Here is a 19,243-nt window from a genome sequence, read left to right as displayed (position 1 = left end):
ACCAGTAAGCACGGCCAGGGACGCTATATCTCCCTAACTGCACACTGGGTAAATGTAGTGGCAGCTGGGCCCCAGGCGGAGAGCTGTTTGGCGCACGTCCTTCCGCCGCCAAGGATCGCAGGGCAACATTCTTTGCCTCCTGTTGCCACCTCCTCCTTCTCGGCTTCCTCCTCCTCTTCTTCCACCTGCTCATCCAGTCAGCCACACACCTTCACCACCAACTTCAGCACAGCCCGGGGTAAACGTCAGCAGGCCATTCTGAAACTCATATGTTTGGGGGACAGGCCCCACACCGCACAGGAGTTGTGGCGGGGTATTGAACAACAGACCGACGAGTGGTTGCTGCCGGTGAGCCTCAAGCCCGGCCTGGTGGTGTGTGATAATGGGCGAAATCTCGTTGCAGCTCTGGGACTAGCCAATTTGACGCACATCCCTTGCTTGGCGCATGTGCTGAATTTGGTGGTGCAGAAGTTCATTCACAACTACCCCGACATGTCAGAGCTGCTGCATAAAGTGCGGGCCGTCTGTTCGCGCTTCCGGCGTTCACATCCCGCTCACCGCCTCATATGCGACGTGCCCACCAGGTGGAACTCCACCTTGCACATGCTGGACAGACTGTGCGAGCAGCAGCAGGCCATAGTGGAGTTTCAGCTGCAGCACGCACGGGTCAGTCGCACTACAGAACAGCACCACTTCACCACCAATGACTGGGCCTCCATGCGAGACCTGTGTGCCCTGTTGCGCTGTTTCGAGTACTCCACCAACATGGCCAGTGGCGATGACACCGTTATCAGCGTTACAATACCACTTCTATGTCTCCTTGAGAAAACACTTAGGGCGATGATGGAAGAGGAGGTGGCCCAGGAGGAGGAGGAGGAGGAGGAAGAGGGGTCATTTTTAGCACTTTCAGGCCAGTCTCTTCGAAGTGACTCAGAGGGAGGTTTTTGGCAACAGCAGAGGCCAGGTACAAATGTGGCCAGCCAGGGCCCACTACTGGAGGACGAGGAGGACGAGGATGAGGAGGAGGTGGAGGAGGATGAGGATGAAGCATGGTCACAGCGGGGTGGCACCCAACGCAGCTCGGGTCCATCACTGGTGCGTGGCTGGGGGGAAAGGCAGGACGATGACGATACGCCTCCCACAGAGGACAGCTTGTCCTTACCCCTGGGCAGCCTGGCACACATGAGCGACTACATGCTGCAGTGCCTGCGCAACGACAGCAGAGTTGCCCACATTTTAACCTGTGCGGACTACTGGGTTGCCACCCTGCTGGATCCACGCTACAAAGACAATGTGCCCACCTTACTTCCTGCACTGGAGCGTGATAGGAAGATGCGCGAGTACAAGCGCACGTTGGTAGACGCGCTACTGAGAGCATTCCCAAATGTCACAGGGGAACAAGTGGAAGCCCAAGGCCAAGGCAGAGGAGGAGCAAGAGGTCGCCAAGGCAGCTGTGTCACGGCCAGCTCCTCTGAGGGCAGGGTTAGCATGGCAGAGATGTGGAAAACTTTTGTCAACACGCCACAGCTAACTGCACCACCACCTGATACGCAACGTGTTAGCAGGAGGCAACATTTCACTAACATGGTGGAACAGTACGTGTGCACACCAATCCACGTACTGACTGATGGTTCGGCCCCATTCAACTTCTGGGTCTCTAAATTGTCCACGTGGCCAGAGCTAGCCTTTTATGCCTTGGAGGTGCTGGCCTGCCCGGCAGCCAGCGTTTTGTCTGAACGTGTATTCAGCACGGCAGGGGGCGTCATTACAGACAAACGCAGCCGCCTGTCTACAGCCAATGTGGACAAGCTGACGTTCATAAAAATGAACCAGGCATGGATCCCACAGGACCTGTCCGTCCCTTGTCCAGATTAGACATTAACTACCTCCCCATAACCATATATTATTGGACTCCAGGGCACTTCCTCATTCAATCCTATTTTTATTTTCATTTTACCATTATATTGCGAGGCTACCCAAAGTTGAATGAACCTCTCCTCTGCCTGTGTGCTAGGCCTAAATATATGCCAATGGACTGTTGCAGTGGTGGCTGACATGAAGCCTGATTCTCTGCTATGACATGCAGACTAATTCTCTGCTGACATGAAGCCAGATTGTCTGTTACGGGACCTCTCTCCTCTGCCTGGGTGCTGGGCCTAAATTTATGACAATGGACTGTTGCAGTGGTGGCTGACGTGAAGCCTGATTCTCTGCTATGACATGCAGACTGATTCTCTGCTGACATGAAGCCAGATTGTCTGTTACGGGACCTCTCTGCTCTGCCTGTGTGCTAGGCCTAAATATATGCCAATGGACTGTTGCAGTGGTGGGTGACGTGAAGCCTCATTCTCTGCTATGACATGCAGACTGATTCTCTGCTGACATGAAGCCAGATCGTCTGTTACGGGACCTCTCTGCTCTGCCTGTGTGCTAGGCCTAAATATATGCCAATGGACTGTTGCAGTGGTGGGTGACGTGAAGCCTCATTCTCTGCTATGACATGCAGACTGATTCTCTGCTGTCATGAAGCCAGATTGTCTGTTACGGGACCTCTCTGCTCTGCCTGTGTGCTAGGCCTAAATATATGCCAATGGACTGTTGCAGTGGTGGGTGACGTGAAGCCTCATTCTCTGCTATGACATGCAGACTGATTCTCTGCTGACATGAAGCCAGATTGTCTGTTACGGGACCTCTCTCCTCTGCCTGTGTGCTAGGCCTAAATATATGCCAATGGACTGTTGCAGTGGTGGCTGACGTGAAGCCTCATTCTCTGCTATGACATGCAGACTAATTCTCTGCTGACATGAAGCCAGATTGTCTGTTACGGGACCTCTCTCCTCTGCCTGGGTGCTGGGCCTAAATTTATGACAATGGACTGTTGCAGTGGTGGCTGACGTGAAGCCTGATTCTCTGCTATGACATGCAGACTGATTCTCTGCTGACATGAAGCCAGATCCTCTGTTACGGGACCTCTCTCCTCTGCCTGTGTGTGTGCTGGGCCTAAATATATGCCAATGGACTGTTGCAGTGGTGGCTGACGTGAAGCCTCATTCTCTGCTATGACATGCAGACTGATTCTCTGCTGACATGAAGCCAGATTCTCTGTTACGGGACCTCTCTCCTCTGCCTGTGTGTGTGCTGGGCCTAAATATATGCCAATGGACTGTTGCAGTGGTGGCTGACGTGAAGCCTCATTCTCTGCTATGACATGCAGACTAATTCTCTGCTGACATGAAGACAGATTCTCTGTTACGGGACCTCCCTCCTCTGCCTGGGTGCTGGGCCTAAATATATGCCAATGGACTGTTGCAGTGGTGGCTGACGTGAAGCCTCATTCTCTGCTATGACATGCAGACTAATTCTCTGCTGACATGAAGACAGATTCTCTGTTACGGGACCTCCCTCCTCTGCCTGGGTGCTGGGCCTAAATATATGCCAATGGACTGTTGCAGTGGTGGCTGACGTGAAGCCTCATTCTCTGCTATGACATGCAGACTGATTCTCTGCTGACATGAAGCCAGATTCTCTGTTACGGGACCTCTCTCCTCTGCCTGTGTGTGTGCTGGGCCTAAATATATGCCAATGGACTGTTGCAGTGGTGGCTGACGTGAAGCCTCATTCTCTGCTATGACATGCAGACTGATTCTCTGCTGACATGAAGCCAGATTCTCTGTTACGGGACCTCTCTCCTCTGCCTGTGTGTGTGCTGGGCCTAAATATATGCCAATGGACTGTTGCAGTGGTGGCTGACGTGAAGCCTCATTCTCTGCTATGACATGCAGACTAATTCTCTGCTGACATGAAGACAGATTCTCTGTTACGGGACCTCCCTCCTCTGCCTGGGTGCTGGGCCTAAATATATGCCAATGGACTGTTGCAGTGGTGGCTGACGTGAAGCCTCATTCTCTGCTATGACATGCAGACTAATTCTCTGCTGACATGAAGACAGATTCTCTGTTACGGGACCTCTCTCCTCTGCCTGGGTGCCGGGGCCTAAATATCTGAGAATGGACTGTTCCAGTGGTGGGTGACGGGAAGCCAGATTCTCTGCTATGGAACCTCTCTCCAATTGATTTTGGTTAATTTTTATTTATTTAATTTTTATTTTAATTCATTTCCCTATCCACATTTGTTTGCAGGGGATTTACCTACATGTTGCTGCCTTTTGCAGCCCTCTAGCTCTTTCCTGGGCTGTTTTACAGACTTTTTAGTGCCGAAAAGTTTGGGTCCCCATTGACTTCAATGGGGTTCGGGTTCGGGACGAAGTTCGGATCGGGTTCGGATCCCGAACCCGAACATTTCCGGGATGTTCGGCCGAACTTCTCGAACCCGAACATCCAGGTGTTCGCTCAACTCTAGTGGTCACTAAGTAGTTAAACATTAGACATTCAGTATCATTTGCTCTTTGGCGGTGAAAAATGTGGTATCGCCATGTCTCAAACTGAAGAGTTCTCCAGGTGCACGACTCTGATAAATGGATTTTATGAAAAACAACTTTCATTAAGTTTTTGAGGAAAAAATTTAAACTTGGACAAAGTCCAATACAATGGACATTAAGAGTCAGGTACACGACTAGGATAAATAGATTCTTTGGAAGATAATTTTCATAAATTTTTGGAAGACAAGACAATGGGGGTCATTTACTATCCAGAAATACGCCTATATTAGGCTTATTTCGGACTCAGGTTGAGGCACAAAGGATATTTGCACCGCAATCTGCGACCTTTCCGCACTCATACCAGGTCTAAAAAAGTGGGGGTGGTGTGGGCAGGGAAGGGAAGGGGAGAGGCCGGTAGCGTCTGTCTCATTCATCATTTTCTACACCTGTTTTAGGCGTAGAAAATTATCTAAATGTAAGTCAGCAAGGAAGCTGGCGTAGATTCAGACCGACGGTGTATACGACATGTTTTTGATTAAAAAAAAAGCACAATCAGACAACTTATGCAAGATTTGCAGCCACAGAATACGCTGCAGATGACCCACTAAAATATGCATTTTGTACACTGTCTTTGCAACATGTTTTTGGAAAGAAAAAGGCGCAACTGTGAAATATCCACTCTAAACCAAAATATATGCTGAAGATGCAAAAGTATTGTACACATAAACGGGAAAAGCTTTGCAACAGGTTTTTGGAAAGAAAAAGACTGGATTCTGCACATAAAAAAAAGAATGTTAAAAAAAATATAAAACTGAGCTTTTGTAAATCCCCATTAAAGTACTTAATTCAATATTAATTTAACCTCTTAAGGACACAGGGCGTACAGGTACACCCTGATGTCATAGTCCTTAAGGACACAGGTACGCCCTGTGTATTTCCAAACACCGCCGTGCGGCGGGCGATGATCGGAACAGAGTGGCTGCTGAAATCCCCCGTATCGGCGATCGCAGCAAACCGCAGGTCAATTCAGACCTGCGGTTTGCTGCGTTTCCGGGTCATTCGGGTCTTCGGTGACCTGATAACCCGGAATAGGATGGTGATCGGTGGTGTGATAATACACTACCAATCACCATCCTTAGATCCTGAGAGGTGGCGGTGACATCACCTCTCAGGATCGCATCCTATTGGCTGGATGGGCGGGCTGGGGTTAACTTCCCACAGCTCTGCTCTCCTCCTCCACACTGCTTCCGTGGAGCCAGGAAAAAGGAGGGCTGTCCACCTCTGAGCCCAGCACCCCCACATGAGCCACCATAGTGCCACCTGGCACTCAAAAGTTTGCAGGGACAGGTTTAGGGAAAGGTTAGATTAGGCAGGGAGACTGAGGTGTAGTTTTAGGGGGGGAAAAAAAGTATTTTTTGGGGGGCTTCACCCTGATTGGGTGTCTGGGGTCCACAGCACACTCAGCTGTGCGACCCTAGACCCCCCCAAGGGTGCTGCAGCTTGCCCCCCTGCCCCCCCCCCCCACACACACACATTTTTTGGGGCGCAAGCACTTTTTTTAGTTTTTTTGCGTGCGCTGACTGTGGCCGGCACTCTTAGCGTCCGGCCACTGTTAGCTCATCGCCCACCCCACCGCTGATCAGCGAGTTTGAATCATTTTGTTTGTTTTTTTTTAATTTTTGGGGCTTTCATTTTTTTTGTTTAGTTTTATTTATTTCTTTCAGTTAGGTTTAAAAGTGAACGTGAATACCCATCCTCCGACACACACGCACACTAAATAAAGTTTTACACACACACACACACTCCCCTATGGCCCGCCACACGTTCTCGACTGAGGAGGCATATGCCCTGCTTGTCTCCGACTCCGAGAGCCCCAGTGAGGATGAGGATGACCCCACTTTCCTCTTGTCATCCGCGTCCTCATCATCTAGTGATGATAAGCCCCCAAGGCGGTGGAGGCGCCACCAGGCGGAGCCAGGGGACCCCCATGCCAGGGACCCTGTGGCCCACACTAGTATGAGCAGCCCTGGGGCTCTTACTAGTTTTCTGGCCCACCAGATAAGTCCACCTGAGCCCCCTACCGTTGAACTTGTCTGGTGTACCCCAGAAGATTTTGAGCCCATTATTCCTGACTTTGTTGGCCAACCAGGAATCCAGATTCGCACAGTGGGCTTCACTAAATATGACTTTTTAGTTTTTTTTTCACTGACCACTTTGTGAATCTGATGGTGGAGCAGAACTTGTTCACCCAACAGTTCATTGCTCAACACCCGGGCTCCTTTTTGGCTAGGTCCGGTGGCTGGACTCTGGTCAGTGCAGCCGAGATTAGGACGTTTTGGGGCCTTGTGCTGCACATGGGCCTAGTCAAAAAAAACAGTGTCAGGCAGTACTGGAGTGGGGATGTCCTCTACCAGATCCCACTCTACTGTATGGCCATGACACATTCCTGTTTTTAGGCCATTCAGAAATGCAGCATGTCCCCCCCCCCAAGGCGATCCTGCCTATGACCACCTGTACAAAATCAGGCGGGTCATCGATCCCTTTGGGGCCAAATTTTTGGAGGCCTATGTACCTGGAAGGGAGGTCGCAGTTGATGAGTATCTCATTGCTTTCAAGGGGAGACTCATTTTCCGCCAGTATGTTCCCTCTAAGCGGGCGAGGTATGGCGTGAAGCTGTACAAACTTTGTGAGAGTACCTCAGGGTACACTTACAAGTTTTGTGTGTACGAGGTCCGTATTGAACCCCCAGAATGTCCCCCCACTCTGGGTGTTAGCGGGAAACTTGTGTGGGACCTTATGCACCCACTGCTAGATAAGGGTTACCACCTGTATGTGGATAACTTTTATACTAGTATCCCCTTGTTCCAGTCCCTCGCCACCAGATCCACGTCCGCTTGTGGGACAATGCAGAAAAATCCCTACCCACCCCCTCCAATTACCTATCCCCAGGGGTGAGACCCATGCCCTTACCAGTGGAAATCTGTTGCTGGTCAGATATATGGACAAGAGGGATGTCCTTGTACTGTCCACAATTCATGGTAATGGCATCACCCCTGTCCCTGTGTGAGGTACCACGGCAACGGTCCTCAAGCCTGATTGTATCGTGGACTACAATCGGTATATGGGAGGAGTTGATCTCTCTGATCAAGTCCTCAAGCCATATAACGCCATGCGCAAAACCCGGGCATGGTACAAAAAAGTTGCGGTCTACTTGGTACAGGTTGCCTTGTACAACTCTTTTGTGCTGTCCCGGGGCGCTGGCAACACAGGGAAATTCCTGCAGTTCTATGAGGCAGTCCTCAAGGCCCTGATCTTTTCTGACCGGGATCGTCCCTGGCCAACACTTTCCAGGTGTGGTCCCCCATACGGTCCCAAAAAAAGTGCAGAGTGTGTCACAGGAGGGGGATACGGAAGGACACCACCACTCAGTGTGACATGTGCCCCGATCATCCGGGCCTCTGCATTGATGGTTGCTTCAGGGAGTACCACACTTCCACGGAGTACTAAATTTATAATCCCCTTCCCCAATTTTTATTCTATTTGGCCACAGACAATCGCCCAGAAAAAATAAATAAAAAAAACTATGGCTCTCAGACTTTGGAGACACTAAAACTAAAAAATGTTTTTTTTTCAAAAATTATATTATTTTGCAAAACTAAAATAAATAAAAAAAAGTATACATATTAGGGTACTTTCACACTAGCGGCAGGACAGATCCGATCCGTCCTGCCGCTATTTCGCCATGCTGACGGACTGCCGCTATATGTCCCTATTGACTATAATGGGGACGGTGGGCAGAGCTCCGGTGCAGCACCGCACTAAAAGTACTGCATGTCTGACTTTTTAGGCCGGCGGCCGCTCACCTGCGTCTATGGGGACGGAGTGGCAGTCCGGTGGCACGGCGAAATAGTGGCAGGACGGATCTGACAGGGTGAGCAGCCTGTCGGATCCGTCCTGCCGCTAGTGTGAAAGTACCCTTAGGTATCGCCGTGTCCGTAAGAACCTGAACTATAAAAATACCACATGACCTAACCCCTCAGATGAACACAGTCAAAAAAATAAAATAAAAACGGTGTAAAAAAAAGCAATTTTTTTTGTCACCTTACATCACAAAAAGTGTAATAGCAAGCGATCAAAAAGTCATATGCACCCCAAAATAGTGCCAATAAAACCGTCCTCTCATCCCGCAAAAAATGAGCCCCTACCTAAGACAATCGGCTAAAAAATAAATAAATGACTCTCAGACTATGGAGATACTAAAATGAGTTTAAAAAAAAAAAAGGATATTATAGTGTAAAACCTAAATAAAAAAAAAGTAGACATATTAGGTATTGCCGCATCTGTAAAAATCTGCTCTATAAAAATAACACATGACCTAACCCCTCAAATGAACACAGTCAAAAAAATAAAATCAAAACGGTGTAAAAAAAGCCATTTATTTTAAGACAATCGGCTAAAAACAAAAAAAAAATTATTCTCAGACTATGGAGATAATAAAATGAGTTTTGTTTTTGTTTAAAAAAGGATATTATAGTGTAAAACCTAAATAAATAAATAACTCTTGTGGAACTCCTAAAGGGTTAACGACATTTGTAAAATCTGTTTTGAACACCTTGAGGGGTGTAGTTTCTTAGATGGGGTCACTTTTATGGAGTTTCTACTCTAGGGTTGCATCGGGGGGCTGACACTGGTCAGATTTGCAAAAAATTGAGCCCGGTCATTAAGGGGTTAAAAACCAGATATGAATACAAGTAACTTCAGAATCCAAAACTAATATAATGCTGTTCGATCCCAACAACAAGGTGCATCTATTTCACAGCCATATAGCCCTAAATAAAACCTATAATAGTCATTGTCACTTTAAATAATCCTAAGTGACTGTGCAGGGAGTGCATCCTATAAATTAGGCTGCTGTAACGCTGAATATATCAGTAACAAACATACTGCTTCTCCAAATTTGTCAGATAGTGTAACATCACAAGTACTCAATGTGTAAAATATCCGAATGAAGTGAAAAGGGCTAAATAATCCACTGATGTCTTACCCCTATCATTAGGATCCTGGCGCGTCTTCAATATCTCGCTTCTTCAGTAGGATGATGAGATTAAAGCGAGATATGCAAAACATACATCGACCACGGGCAAGACATAAGTGTATATATTTATGATTAACTTTTAGAATTTTGGGAAATTTAGAAATGGATCTGATTCATTTTTAATCAATTCACTCATCTCTAGTAGGAACATTTCAAATTTGTGGACTGAATCCTGTTGGTTTTTATTTTCAGGCTGTGTACCGAACAACCCCCTTCTAGAAACTGTGTGTTTTTTCTTTGGTGGACATAGTGGTGGATGCCTATCACAGTGATTCGGGTGCCATGGCAGTGCAGTGGGTCAAAGAGGAGTCAATCGCTGTGGCATTGTTAAACAGGAGACACTACTCTAGTGAATAGAGACTGCTGTGGGCTTGTGGGAGAAAGGGCCGGGACCACTATGGGGAGAGAACAGTGGGGAAACTTGTTTGTTAGAGCCAGAAGGAGGGAAGAGGTCAAACGTTGCATATTATACTGACTTTGACAACGGGGGAAGAGGGTTGTACCATTCTGCCGTTAAAAAGAGACCTGCCGGGCTCTCTTACCTCCTTACTGGTGGCCCGGCTGAAATAGCGGTGTCCCTCTACATAGGCAAGGCCTCTCGCTGTCCATAGCGTGTGGGTGTGGTTTATCTGGGCCTTTAAGGATTAGCACATGCACCCTATTCTTCTCTAAGGACTCCCTCCTCAGGTTCCAGGAATGCTGCATACAGAGCCTTATCGGTGTGCATAGTGAACAGTGTTTCTAGCCTGCCTTATCTAGACCAGTATAATAGAGATGTCCACTGTTTTATATGCCTTGCCCTACATTGACAATCAAATAATTCTGTTGACCATGTCCCAATCTACACAGTAAAGCCGAAAAGTGAGAAGCAGAAACCACTTAGGCTACCTTCACATCTGCAGCCAGGTGTTCCGGCCGAGAATACTGGGAATCTGCTGGACAAAAAACGCTGCGTGCATATTTACCAGGTAGCGGCCGGATCTCTGCCCGGACCCCATTATAGTCATGGGGTGCGCAGGCAGCCAGTATCCTGCAATCCCGGTTCTAGAGAACTACGACAGGTTGTTCTGCACTGGACCTCAATAATATTATTATACATACTTCATAAACATTTAATAATTATTAATTATAGTATATCTAATTTTCTGATAATACGTCTCATTCAGTAGGAGCTTTTAGGGAGGCTAAATCAATAAAGGAAAGGAGTTAAAAACTACTTACCGAAATATTGCATAGGAAGAGGAATGCGGCAATGTTTTTAAGTATTCTTCTTTTCTTGTTGAGTTTTGCTGACCTGGTTGCTTGCATAGCTATGTCAGATGGGGCAAGTCTGATTGAGTTATTGTTTTCTTGATTCTTCTTGTCCTCTGAGGAGGCTTCTCCCAGAGACAGTTCTGAATTGGACATGTAAGGGAATTCCTTGTTGCAAATAGTGACAGATTCATTGAAAACCTCATATGAAGGAGTAAGGGACAATGTACTTCTGCTAGACATGGAAAATATCTTTTCAATTCCCCGGCCATCCATAGGCTCCTCTTCTTTACGGTGTATACACTCAATTATAAACATATTTTGAATATACTTTTCAATTATAACCAGGATAGAATAAGGTAAGTTGTACCATGCATAATCAGGGTGGGTCTCGGCACAGATAATGGCCAAGATAGAACCCCAAGAGATGAGCCAAGAACCACATGCAGAACCAACAAGAAGATCGGAGTCCAATTTCTTGGCCGGGCTTTCACTTTCATCCAGCAACTTATTTTCCAATCTGTATATAATCAGACCAATGATTCCTGCCGTGCACATGAGTGTCAACACTGTGATGGCATATACGTAGAACATGGTGAGGGCCAGCTCACTTTTGCTCTTTGAACGTCCAATCTGGATGAGATATACAACCAAGACAGCAATGGTGGTTGTGAGTACGATCAGGCCCATGATTGTTCCAGCTGTTATACCATGGAACTTGAAGTGGATCTTCTGCTGCTGGTGATGCTTTACGGTGCGCCCAATGTTCTTCCATAAGACATACAGCATTGTGGAGGCCAATATATGGTACTCGATAGTGAATGGATACAGATAGTATATACCTTGTGAGAATATGGAACATACATTGGATGTGCAGTTACATTCGGGTGTATGGTCATCTAGAAAGAAAGGAAATCAATAGATGTAAGTTGTGGAATCACTTTTTAGGGGCCTTTCATGTTGAACCAATAGAAATCTGTGGACAAGTTGATGTAATGATGTTTTGTAAGTTGTGTAATAAAATGTTCTGCTATTTTCTATTATACTCCGTTTTTTCATGGCTGAAATCCCATCCTGATCACGTCCAACAGAACCAGATGCATGCTATGGTTCATTACAGCAGTTGCCTGTAACACCTATGTCTGCTGAGCAGGTTTTCAGTCTCTGAATGTAAACGAAAAGTCCTTTTAGGCCTCATGCACACCGCCGTTGTGTGGCCGTTCCGTGCATTGGGGACTGCAATTTGCTGTCCCCAATGTATGGGCAACATCCATGCGGCGGCCGGGACGGATCGAGGCCCATTCATTTTGAATCAGTCCGTGATCCATCTGCACCGTAAAAAAAATTGAAGGAGGCACGGAGAGAAAGCCCACAGAAGCACTCCGTAGTGCATCCGTGGGGTTCTGTGCCTCCGTTCCGCACCGCAGCTCCAGATTGCGGACCCATTCAAGTGAATGGGTCCGCATCCATGATGCGGGGAGCATACGGCCAGTGCCTGCATATTGCGGACCTGCTGTTTGTGCATGAGGCCTTACTTTGACCAATTCATGATAATTGCCTGATCATCATTTTCATGTAGCAAATCATCTCTAGAGACGAGCAAAGTTCTCAAAATTTCGATTCGGCTGCTTCTCTGAATTAAAAAAAAAAAATTTGCTTCTCACAAAGCACTTTTTTTTTGTAAGTAGCGGCTGCAATAACAAAGAATGGAGATTGCGCCGCTCCCTGTCATTGAACCCTTCAGATAGCGTGTTCATCGCTGATCGCGGCATCTGAGATCCATACTAAAGCAATTTAGTGGTTGCGGCCATTTTAGTTGAAGATCCAGCACAAAATCTTGTGCGACAAGTGATGATGTCATCACGTTGACTGGGACTGGCGTGGTGACGTCATACATCATCTTGCTCAGGATTTTTTACTGGGATCTTAAAGCAAGATGGCCGTGGCCCCTTCCCTCTTTGTGCTCAAATGGATCAGGTAAGTATGATTTTATTTATTTAAAAAAAAAATTTTTTTACAGCCATTTCAGGGAAAATCGATTTGTTACCATGAAACACGAGGAAATTTTTCCTGAAATTCGGATCGATGTCCAGTTTAGGAACTTCGATTGTCTCAACACTAACCATCTCCTCTGTATGGGGGTAATCAATCACAGTTGTAGTCACCTGTTCCTATAGCGAATTACTGTTTCCGGGCATCAGGTGATCATATTTTTCAGCCGGCACATAAAATCATTGTTTCGGTGCAGCAGATCATGCTATATAAACAGGGATCTGCTGCCCAGAACCTATGATCTTATGTGCTGGCTGAAAGATACCATCACCTGATGCACCTTTGCATGGGCCCATTATTGGGAACAAGCGTTTCTGCAAACACTCATCCACCATAATTGACCCACTGATCTGTCTGTGTTTACAGGAAACAGAAATCTTGGAAACGGTAAGGAAGTTGGACCCACAGTGGGTTAGATTTACTAATCATGTCTAAGATTAAGGGCCCATAAAAATATAATAAAATGTAAATATTTTTAAACTTCACTCCCCTTTCCCTAGAATAAAATAAATAATAAAAAAGTTAAACATCATGGGCATCACCACGCCCGAAATGCCCGTACTATTAAAATCTAAAAATATTTGTCCCACATGGCAAACAAAGTAACAGAAAAAAAATTTAATGGCCTATTTTTCCATCACTTCACCTCCCCAAAAAAATGAAATGGAAAAGTGATTATAAAAAATTATACACATTCCAAAATGGTATCAATAAAAACTAAAGATTGTCCCGTAAAAAATTAGCCCTCATAAAGCTCTGTATGCATAACTATAAAAAAAAAGTTATGGGAGTCAGAATATGGAGATGAGTTTTTTTTTTATTCAATATTAAAACACAAGAAAAACTATATACTGGGGAAACTTGAATTTTTTTTATATCGTGCAAAGTTCATTGAGTTCAGTAATGCAACTTAAAAGGTGAAAATAACAGATGAGACTCATTACAGGCAGAGCGAGATATTTCAAGCCTTTATTTGTTATAATTTGGATGATTATGGATTACAGCTTAAGAAACCCCAAAGTCACCATTTTGAGGTCCCCTTTGCTCAGGGGGTATGGATTAATTAGCTGACTAGAGTGGGACACTTTCAGCCTAGAATATTGAACCTTTTCACAAAATTCTAATTTTAAGCTGCATTAATGCCTTCATTAATTCCTTTTAAGTTGCATTACTGAAATAAATGGACTTTTGCACGATATTCAAATTTTTCTAGTTTCACCTGTAAATCATACTGACCCAGAGCTGATCGGTACAGGTCATTGCTACCACATAGGGAACGGCATAAAAAAACAAAAAAAAACAACATAAAACTGTGTCAGAATTGCTTTTTTTTTTTTTTATTTGACCCCGTTTGGAATTTTCTCCAGCTTCCTATTAAATTTAATACAATAATAAATGGTGCTTTTAAAAAGTACAACTTGTCCCACAAAAAAACAAGCCGTTATATTTATATGTGAACAGAAAGTTATAGCTCCGGGAAGGTAGGGAGTAAAAACAAAAATGGAAAATCGCAGGGTCCTGAAGGGATTAATAAAAGCTACGGCAGGAAAATTTTGCTTTTATTTCCCAGCTTTTCTTTTATGGTACAACTTGCATTTTTCTGCAAAGTTAATGCTACAAAAAAAAAAAATTAATGGAGCAAAAACCATTGCAGTAAATGCCTTTTTGTAACATACTAGCACACAACAGTGTTTGGTATCCCTTTTAATCACGATTAGCCATACAGTATAGTGAATACATTTTTTTATTGTGATCAGTAAAACAGTGTAAATAAAAATGGCACAATATTTTTCCTTTAATACTATTTATTTAATATTATGCCCATAAAGGAAACAGTAATACTTTTTGGTATTTTTTTAAGCACAGAAAACCTTGTCTTTCTAACAGGACAGGTCCATAGTGTAATGGTAAATCTATTGCCTGCCGTACAGAAGTCTGGGGTTTTATTCCCACCTATAAAATAATTTATTCAAAAAATATCCATGTGCTGGTAGAGGGCCCCTTCCCCAACCCATATCAAGCCCTAGGGCCACACAGCTGTTTTGATATTCACTGCACTGAAGTGAATGTTAACAAGGAGGACTACGCCTCTAGTGCGCCCTAAGCAGATGGATAAATAGTTTTGTACAAAAGGATTCAGCAAAACCTGTTGTAATCTATTGATCTAAATCTTTACTTGTTCTGGACACTGGTTGGACCCACTCAATTTGTATCAGTGAACACACGGATGTTTTCCTCAATCTTTTCCCACAAAACTATCAATCTGCCTGCTCCCCTTTTACTATGCAACTTGCTGCCTGCAGGATAGCCTGATTTTTAACATGACAGGTCTCCTTTAAAGGGGTTGTCTCACTTCAGCAAGTGTCATTTATTATGTAGAGAAAGATAATACAAGGCCCTTACTAATGTATTGTTATTAGCCATATCGCTTCCTTTGCTGGCTTGATTCATTTTGCCATCACATTATACACTGCTTGTTTCCATTGTTATGACCACCCTGCAATCCTGCAGTGGTGGTCGTGCTTGTACGCTATAGGAAAAAGCACCAGCCTTTTTGATCTCCCACTGTCCTGGCGACCAGAGAGGCCGTAACTTTTTCCTACAGTGTGCAAGCACGACCACCGCTGCTGGATTTCAGGGTGGTCGTAACCATGGAAATTAGCAGTGTATAATGTGATGGAAAAAGGGAATCAAGCCAGCAAAGGAGGCAATATGGACAATCACAATACATTAGTAAGTGCCTTGTATTAGCTTTCTCTATATTATACATGCCATTGCTGAAGTGAGACATCCCCTTTAAGACTTAACAATCCTATTTTCACTTTAACAGCAGCAGTAACAATCATTTTCTTACCCATTGTTATGTTGGAAAACCCAAGGGTAATGAGCCTTTCCTTATGTTCATTTAGCTGGTGCTTGGACTCTGTTAATACGCCGTTGGCCCATAGCAGGAGGTTTGTGAACACTGCGTGGATCAAACCAAACCTAGAACAAATATCACAGGTAATGGGAGAGAATATTAATTGGCAGTAAGGATTCGTAGAGCCGTAGCCTTAAAAGGTTGTGCCAACATTAAATGCCATTTTAAAATTCAGCATGACAAACTAGTTTTGTTTTTTTTATTTACTTTCTGTGACAACAATGCTTCTGTTGTGACATATTCTCTTTAAGTCATTATAATGCTGCCCCCTAGTGTTTAATCTGTAGAGAAGTGTGCACATGTACCTACTGAGCTGGAAAAGCATGGTTGCACATGCTCAGTCCATCTTTCAACTGCTACCAGCTGGATCTATGTTAGAAGTTGTGAATACAGGGAGAGAGCTGCAGCAGAGAGGACAAGCCCCTTGGGCTGTGACAGGGGGAGAACTGCAGCAGAAAGGACACCCCCTGAGCTGTGACAGGGAGATAGTTGCAGCACAAAGGGCACACACCTTGAGCTGTGATAGAGAGAGCTGCAGCAGAAAAGGCACACCCCCTGAACTGTGATAGGGCGAGAGTTGTGGCAGAAAAGGCACACCCCCTGAACTGTGATAGAGAGAGCTGCAGCAGAAAAGGCACACCCCCTGAACTGTGATAGGGCGAGAGTTGCAGCAGAAAGGGCACACCCTGAACTGTGATAGTGAGAGAGCTGCAGCAGAAAGGTCACACACCCTGAACTGTGATAGGACGAGAGTTACAGCAGAAAGGTCGCACCCCCTGAACTATGATAGGACGAGAGTTACAGCAGAAAAGACACACCCCTTAACCACCTCCGGACCGCCTAACGCAGATGTGCGTTCCGGAGGTGGCAGCCCTGCGCACAGTCACGCATATATGCGTCATCTCGCGAGACGCGAGATTTCCTGTGAACGCGCGCACACAGGCGCGCGCGCTCACAGGAACGGAAGGTAAGCGAGTTGATCTCCAGCATGCCAGCGGCGATCGTTCGCTGGCAGGCTGGAGATCTGATTTTTTTAACCCCCAACAGGTATATTAGACGCTGTTTTGATAACAGCGTCTAATATACCTGCTACCTGGTCCTCTGGTGGTCCCTTTTGTTAGGATCGACCACCAGAGGACTCAGGTAGGTCAGTACAGTCGCACCAAACACCACACTACACTACACCCCCCCCCCCGTCACTTATTAACCCCTTATAAACCCCTGATCACCCATGATCACCCCATATAAACTCCCTGATCACCCCCCTGTCATTGATCACCCCCCTGTCATTGATCACCCCCCTGTCATTGATCACCCCCCTGTCAGGCTCCGTTCAGACGTCCGTATGATTTTTACGGATCCACGGATACATGGATCGGATCCGCAAAACGCATACGGATGTCTGAATGGAGCCTTACAGGGGGGTGATCAATGACAAGTGGGTGATCACGCATATAGACTTCCTGATCACTTCCCTGTCATTGATCACCCCCCTGTAAGGCTCCATTCAGACATCCGCATGATTTTTACGGATCCACTGATACATGGATCGGATCCGCAAAACACATGCGGACCTCTGAATGGAGCCTTACAGGGGGTGATCAATGACAAGGGGGTGATCACGCATATAGACTTCCTGATTACTTCCCTGTCATTGATCACCCCCCTGTAAGGCTCCATTCAGACATCCGCATGATTTTTACGGATCCACTGATACATGGATCGGATCCGCAAAACACATACGGACGTCTGAATGGAGCCTTACAGGGGGGTGATCAATGACAGGCGGGTGATCACCCATATAGATTCCCTGATCACCCCCTGCATTGATCACCCCTCTGTCATTGATCACCCCCCTGTAAGGTTCCATTCAGACGTCCGCATGATTTTTACGGATCCACTGATACATGGATCGGATCCGCAAAACACATGCGGACGTCTGAATGGAGCCTTACAGGGGGGTGATCAATGACAGGGGGTTGATCACCCCATATAGACTCCCTGATCACCCCCCTGTCATTGATCACCCCCCTGTAAGGCTCCATTCAGTCGTCCGCATGTGTTTTGCGGATCCGATCCATGTATCCGTGGATCCGTAAAAAATCATACGGACGTCTGAATGGAGCCTTACAGGGGGGTGATCAGGGAGTCTATATGGGTGATCACCCCTCTGTCATTGAGCACCCCCCCTGTAAGGCTCCATTCAGACGTCCGCATGTGTTTTGCGGATCCGATCCATGTATCCGTGGATCCGTAAAAAATCATACGGATGTCTGAATGAAGCCTTACCGGGGGGTGATCAGGGAGTCTATATGGGTGATCACCCCTCTGTCATTGATCACCCCCCCTGTAAGGCTCCATTCAGACGTCCGCATGTGTTTTGCGGATCCGATCCATGTATCCGTGGATCCGTAAAAAATCATACGGACGTCTGAATGGAGCCTTACAGGGGGGTGATCAGGGAGTCTATATGGGTGATCACCCCTCTGTCATTGATCACCCCCCCCTGTAAGGCTCCATTCAGACGTCCGCATGTGTTTTGCGGATCCGATCCATGTATCCGTGGATCCGTAAAAAATCATACGGACGTCTGAATGGAGCCTTACAGGGGGGTGATCAGGGAGTCTATATGGGTGATCACCCCTCTGTCATTGATCACCCCCCCCTGTAAGGCTCCATTCAGACGTCCGCATGTGTTTTGCGGATCCGATCCATGTATCCGTGGATCCGTAAAAAATCATACGGACGTCTGAATGGAGCCTTACAGGGGGGTGATCAGGGAGTCTATATGGGTGATCACCCCTCTGTCATTGATCACCCCCCCCCCCCCGTAAGGCTCCATTCAGACGTCCGCATGTGTTTTGCGGATCCGATCCATGTATCCGTGGATCCGTAAAAAATCATACGGACGTCTGAATGGAGCCTTACAGGGGGGTGATCAGGGAGTCTATATGGGTGATCACCCCTCTGTCATTGATCACCCCCCCGTAAGGCTCCATTCAGACGTCCGCATGTGTTTTGCGGATCCGATCCATGTATCCATGGATCCGTAAAAATCATACGGACGTCTGAATGGAGCCTTACAGGGGGGGGTGATCAGTGACAGGGGGGTGATCACCCTGATCACCCCCTGTCATTGATAAACCCCCCTGTAAGGCTCCATTCAGACGTCCGCATGTGTTTTGCGGATCCGATCCATGTATCCATGGATCCGTAAAAATCATACGGATGTCTGAATGGAGCCTTACCAGGGGGGTGATCAGTGACAGGGGGGTGATCAGGGAGTCTATATGGGTGATCACCCCCCTGTCATTGATCACCCCCCTGTCATTGATCACTCCCCCTGTAAGGCTCCATTCAGACATTTTTTTGTCCCAAGTTAGCGGAAATTTTTTGTTTGTTTTTGTTTTTTCTTACAAAGTCTCATATTCCACTAACTTGTGTCAAAAAATAAAATCTCACATGAACTCACCATACCCCTCACGGAATCCAAATGCGTAAACATTTTTAAACATTTATATTCCAGACTTCTTCTCACGCTTTAGGG

General features: G+C 46.2%; 1 protein-coding gene across 1 annotated transcript in view; it reads right to left on the bottom strand.

The window, feature by feature from the left end:
* OTOP1 (otopetrin 1) overlaps positions 1–19,243 on the bottom strand; it is a 130,649-nt gene that overhangs the window by 27,302 nt on the left and 84,104 nt on the right. The window contains exons 4-5 of the mRNA XM_044275776.1: positions 15,631–15,761; positions 10,695–11,623 (exon numbers count right to left, since the gene is read on the bottom strand). Coding sequence (XP_044131711.1) covers positions 10,695–11,623; positions 15,631–15,761 — 1,060 coding nt within the window. The remainder of the gene's footprint in view (positions 1–10,694; positions 11,624–15,630; positions 15,762–19,243) is intronic.

Source organism: Bufo gargarizans, chromosome 1 (assembly GCF_014858855.1).
Source record: "Bufo gargarizans isolate SCDJY-AF-19 chromosome 1, ASM1485885v1, whole genome shotgun sequence".
Classification (NCBI taxonomy): Eukaryota; Metazoa; Chordata; class Amphibia; order Anura; family Bufonidae; genus Bufo; species Bufo gargarizans.
The sequence above is the reverse complement of the archived record's forward strand: the minus strand, read 5'-3'. Positions and strand labels throughout refer to the sequence as shown.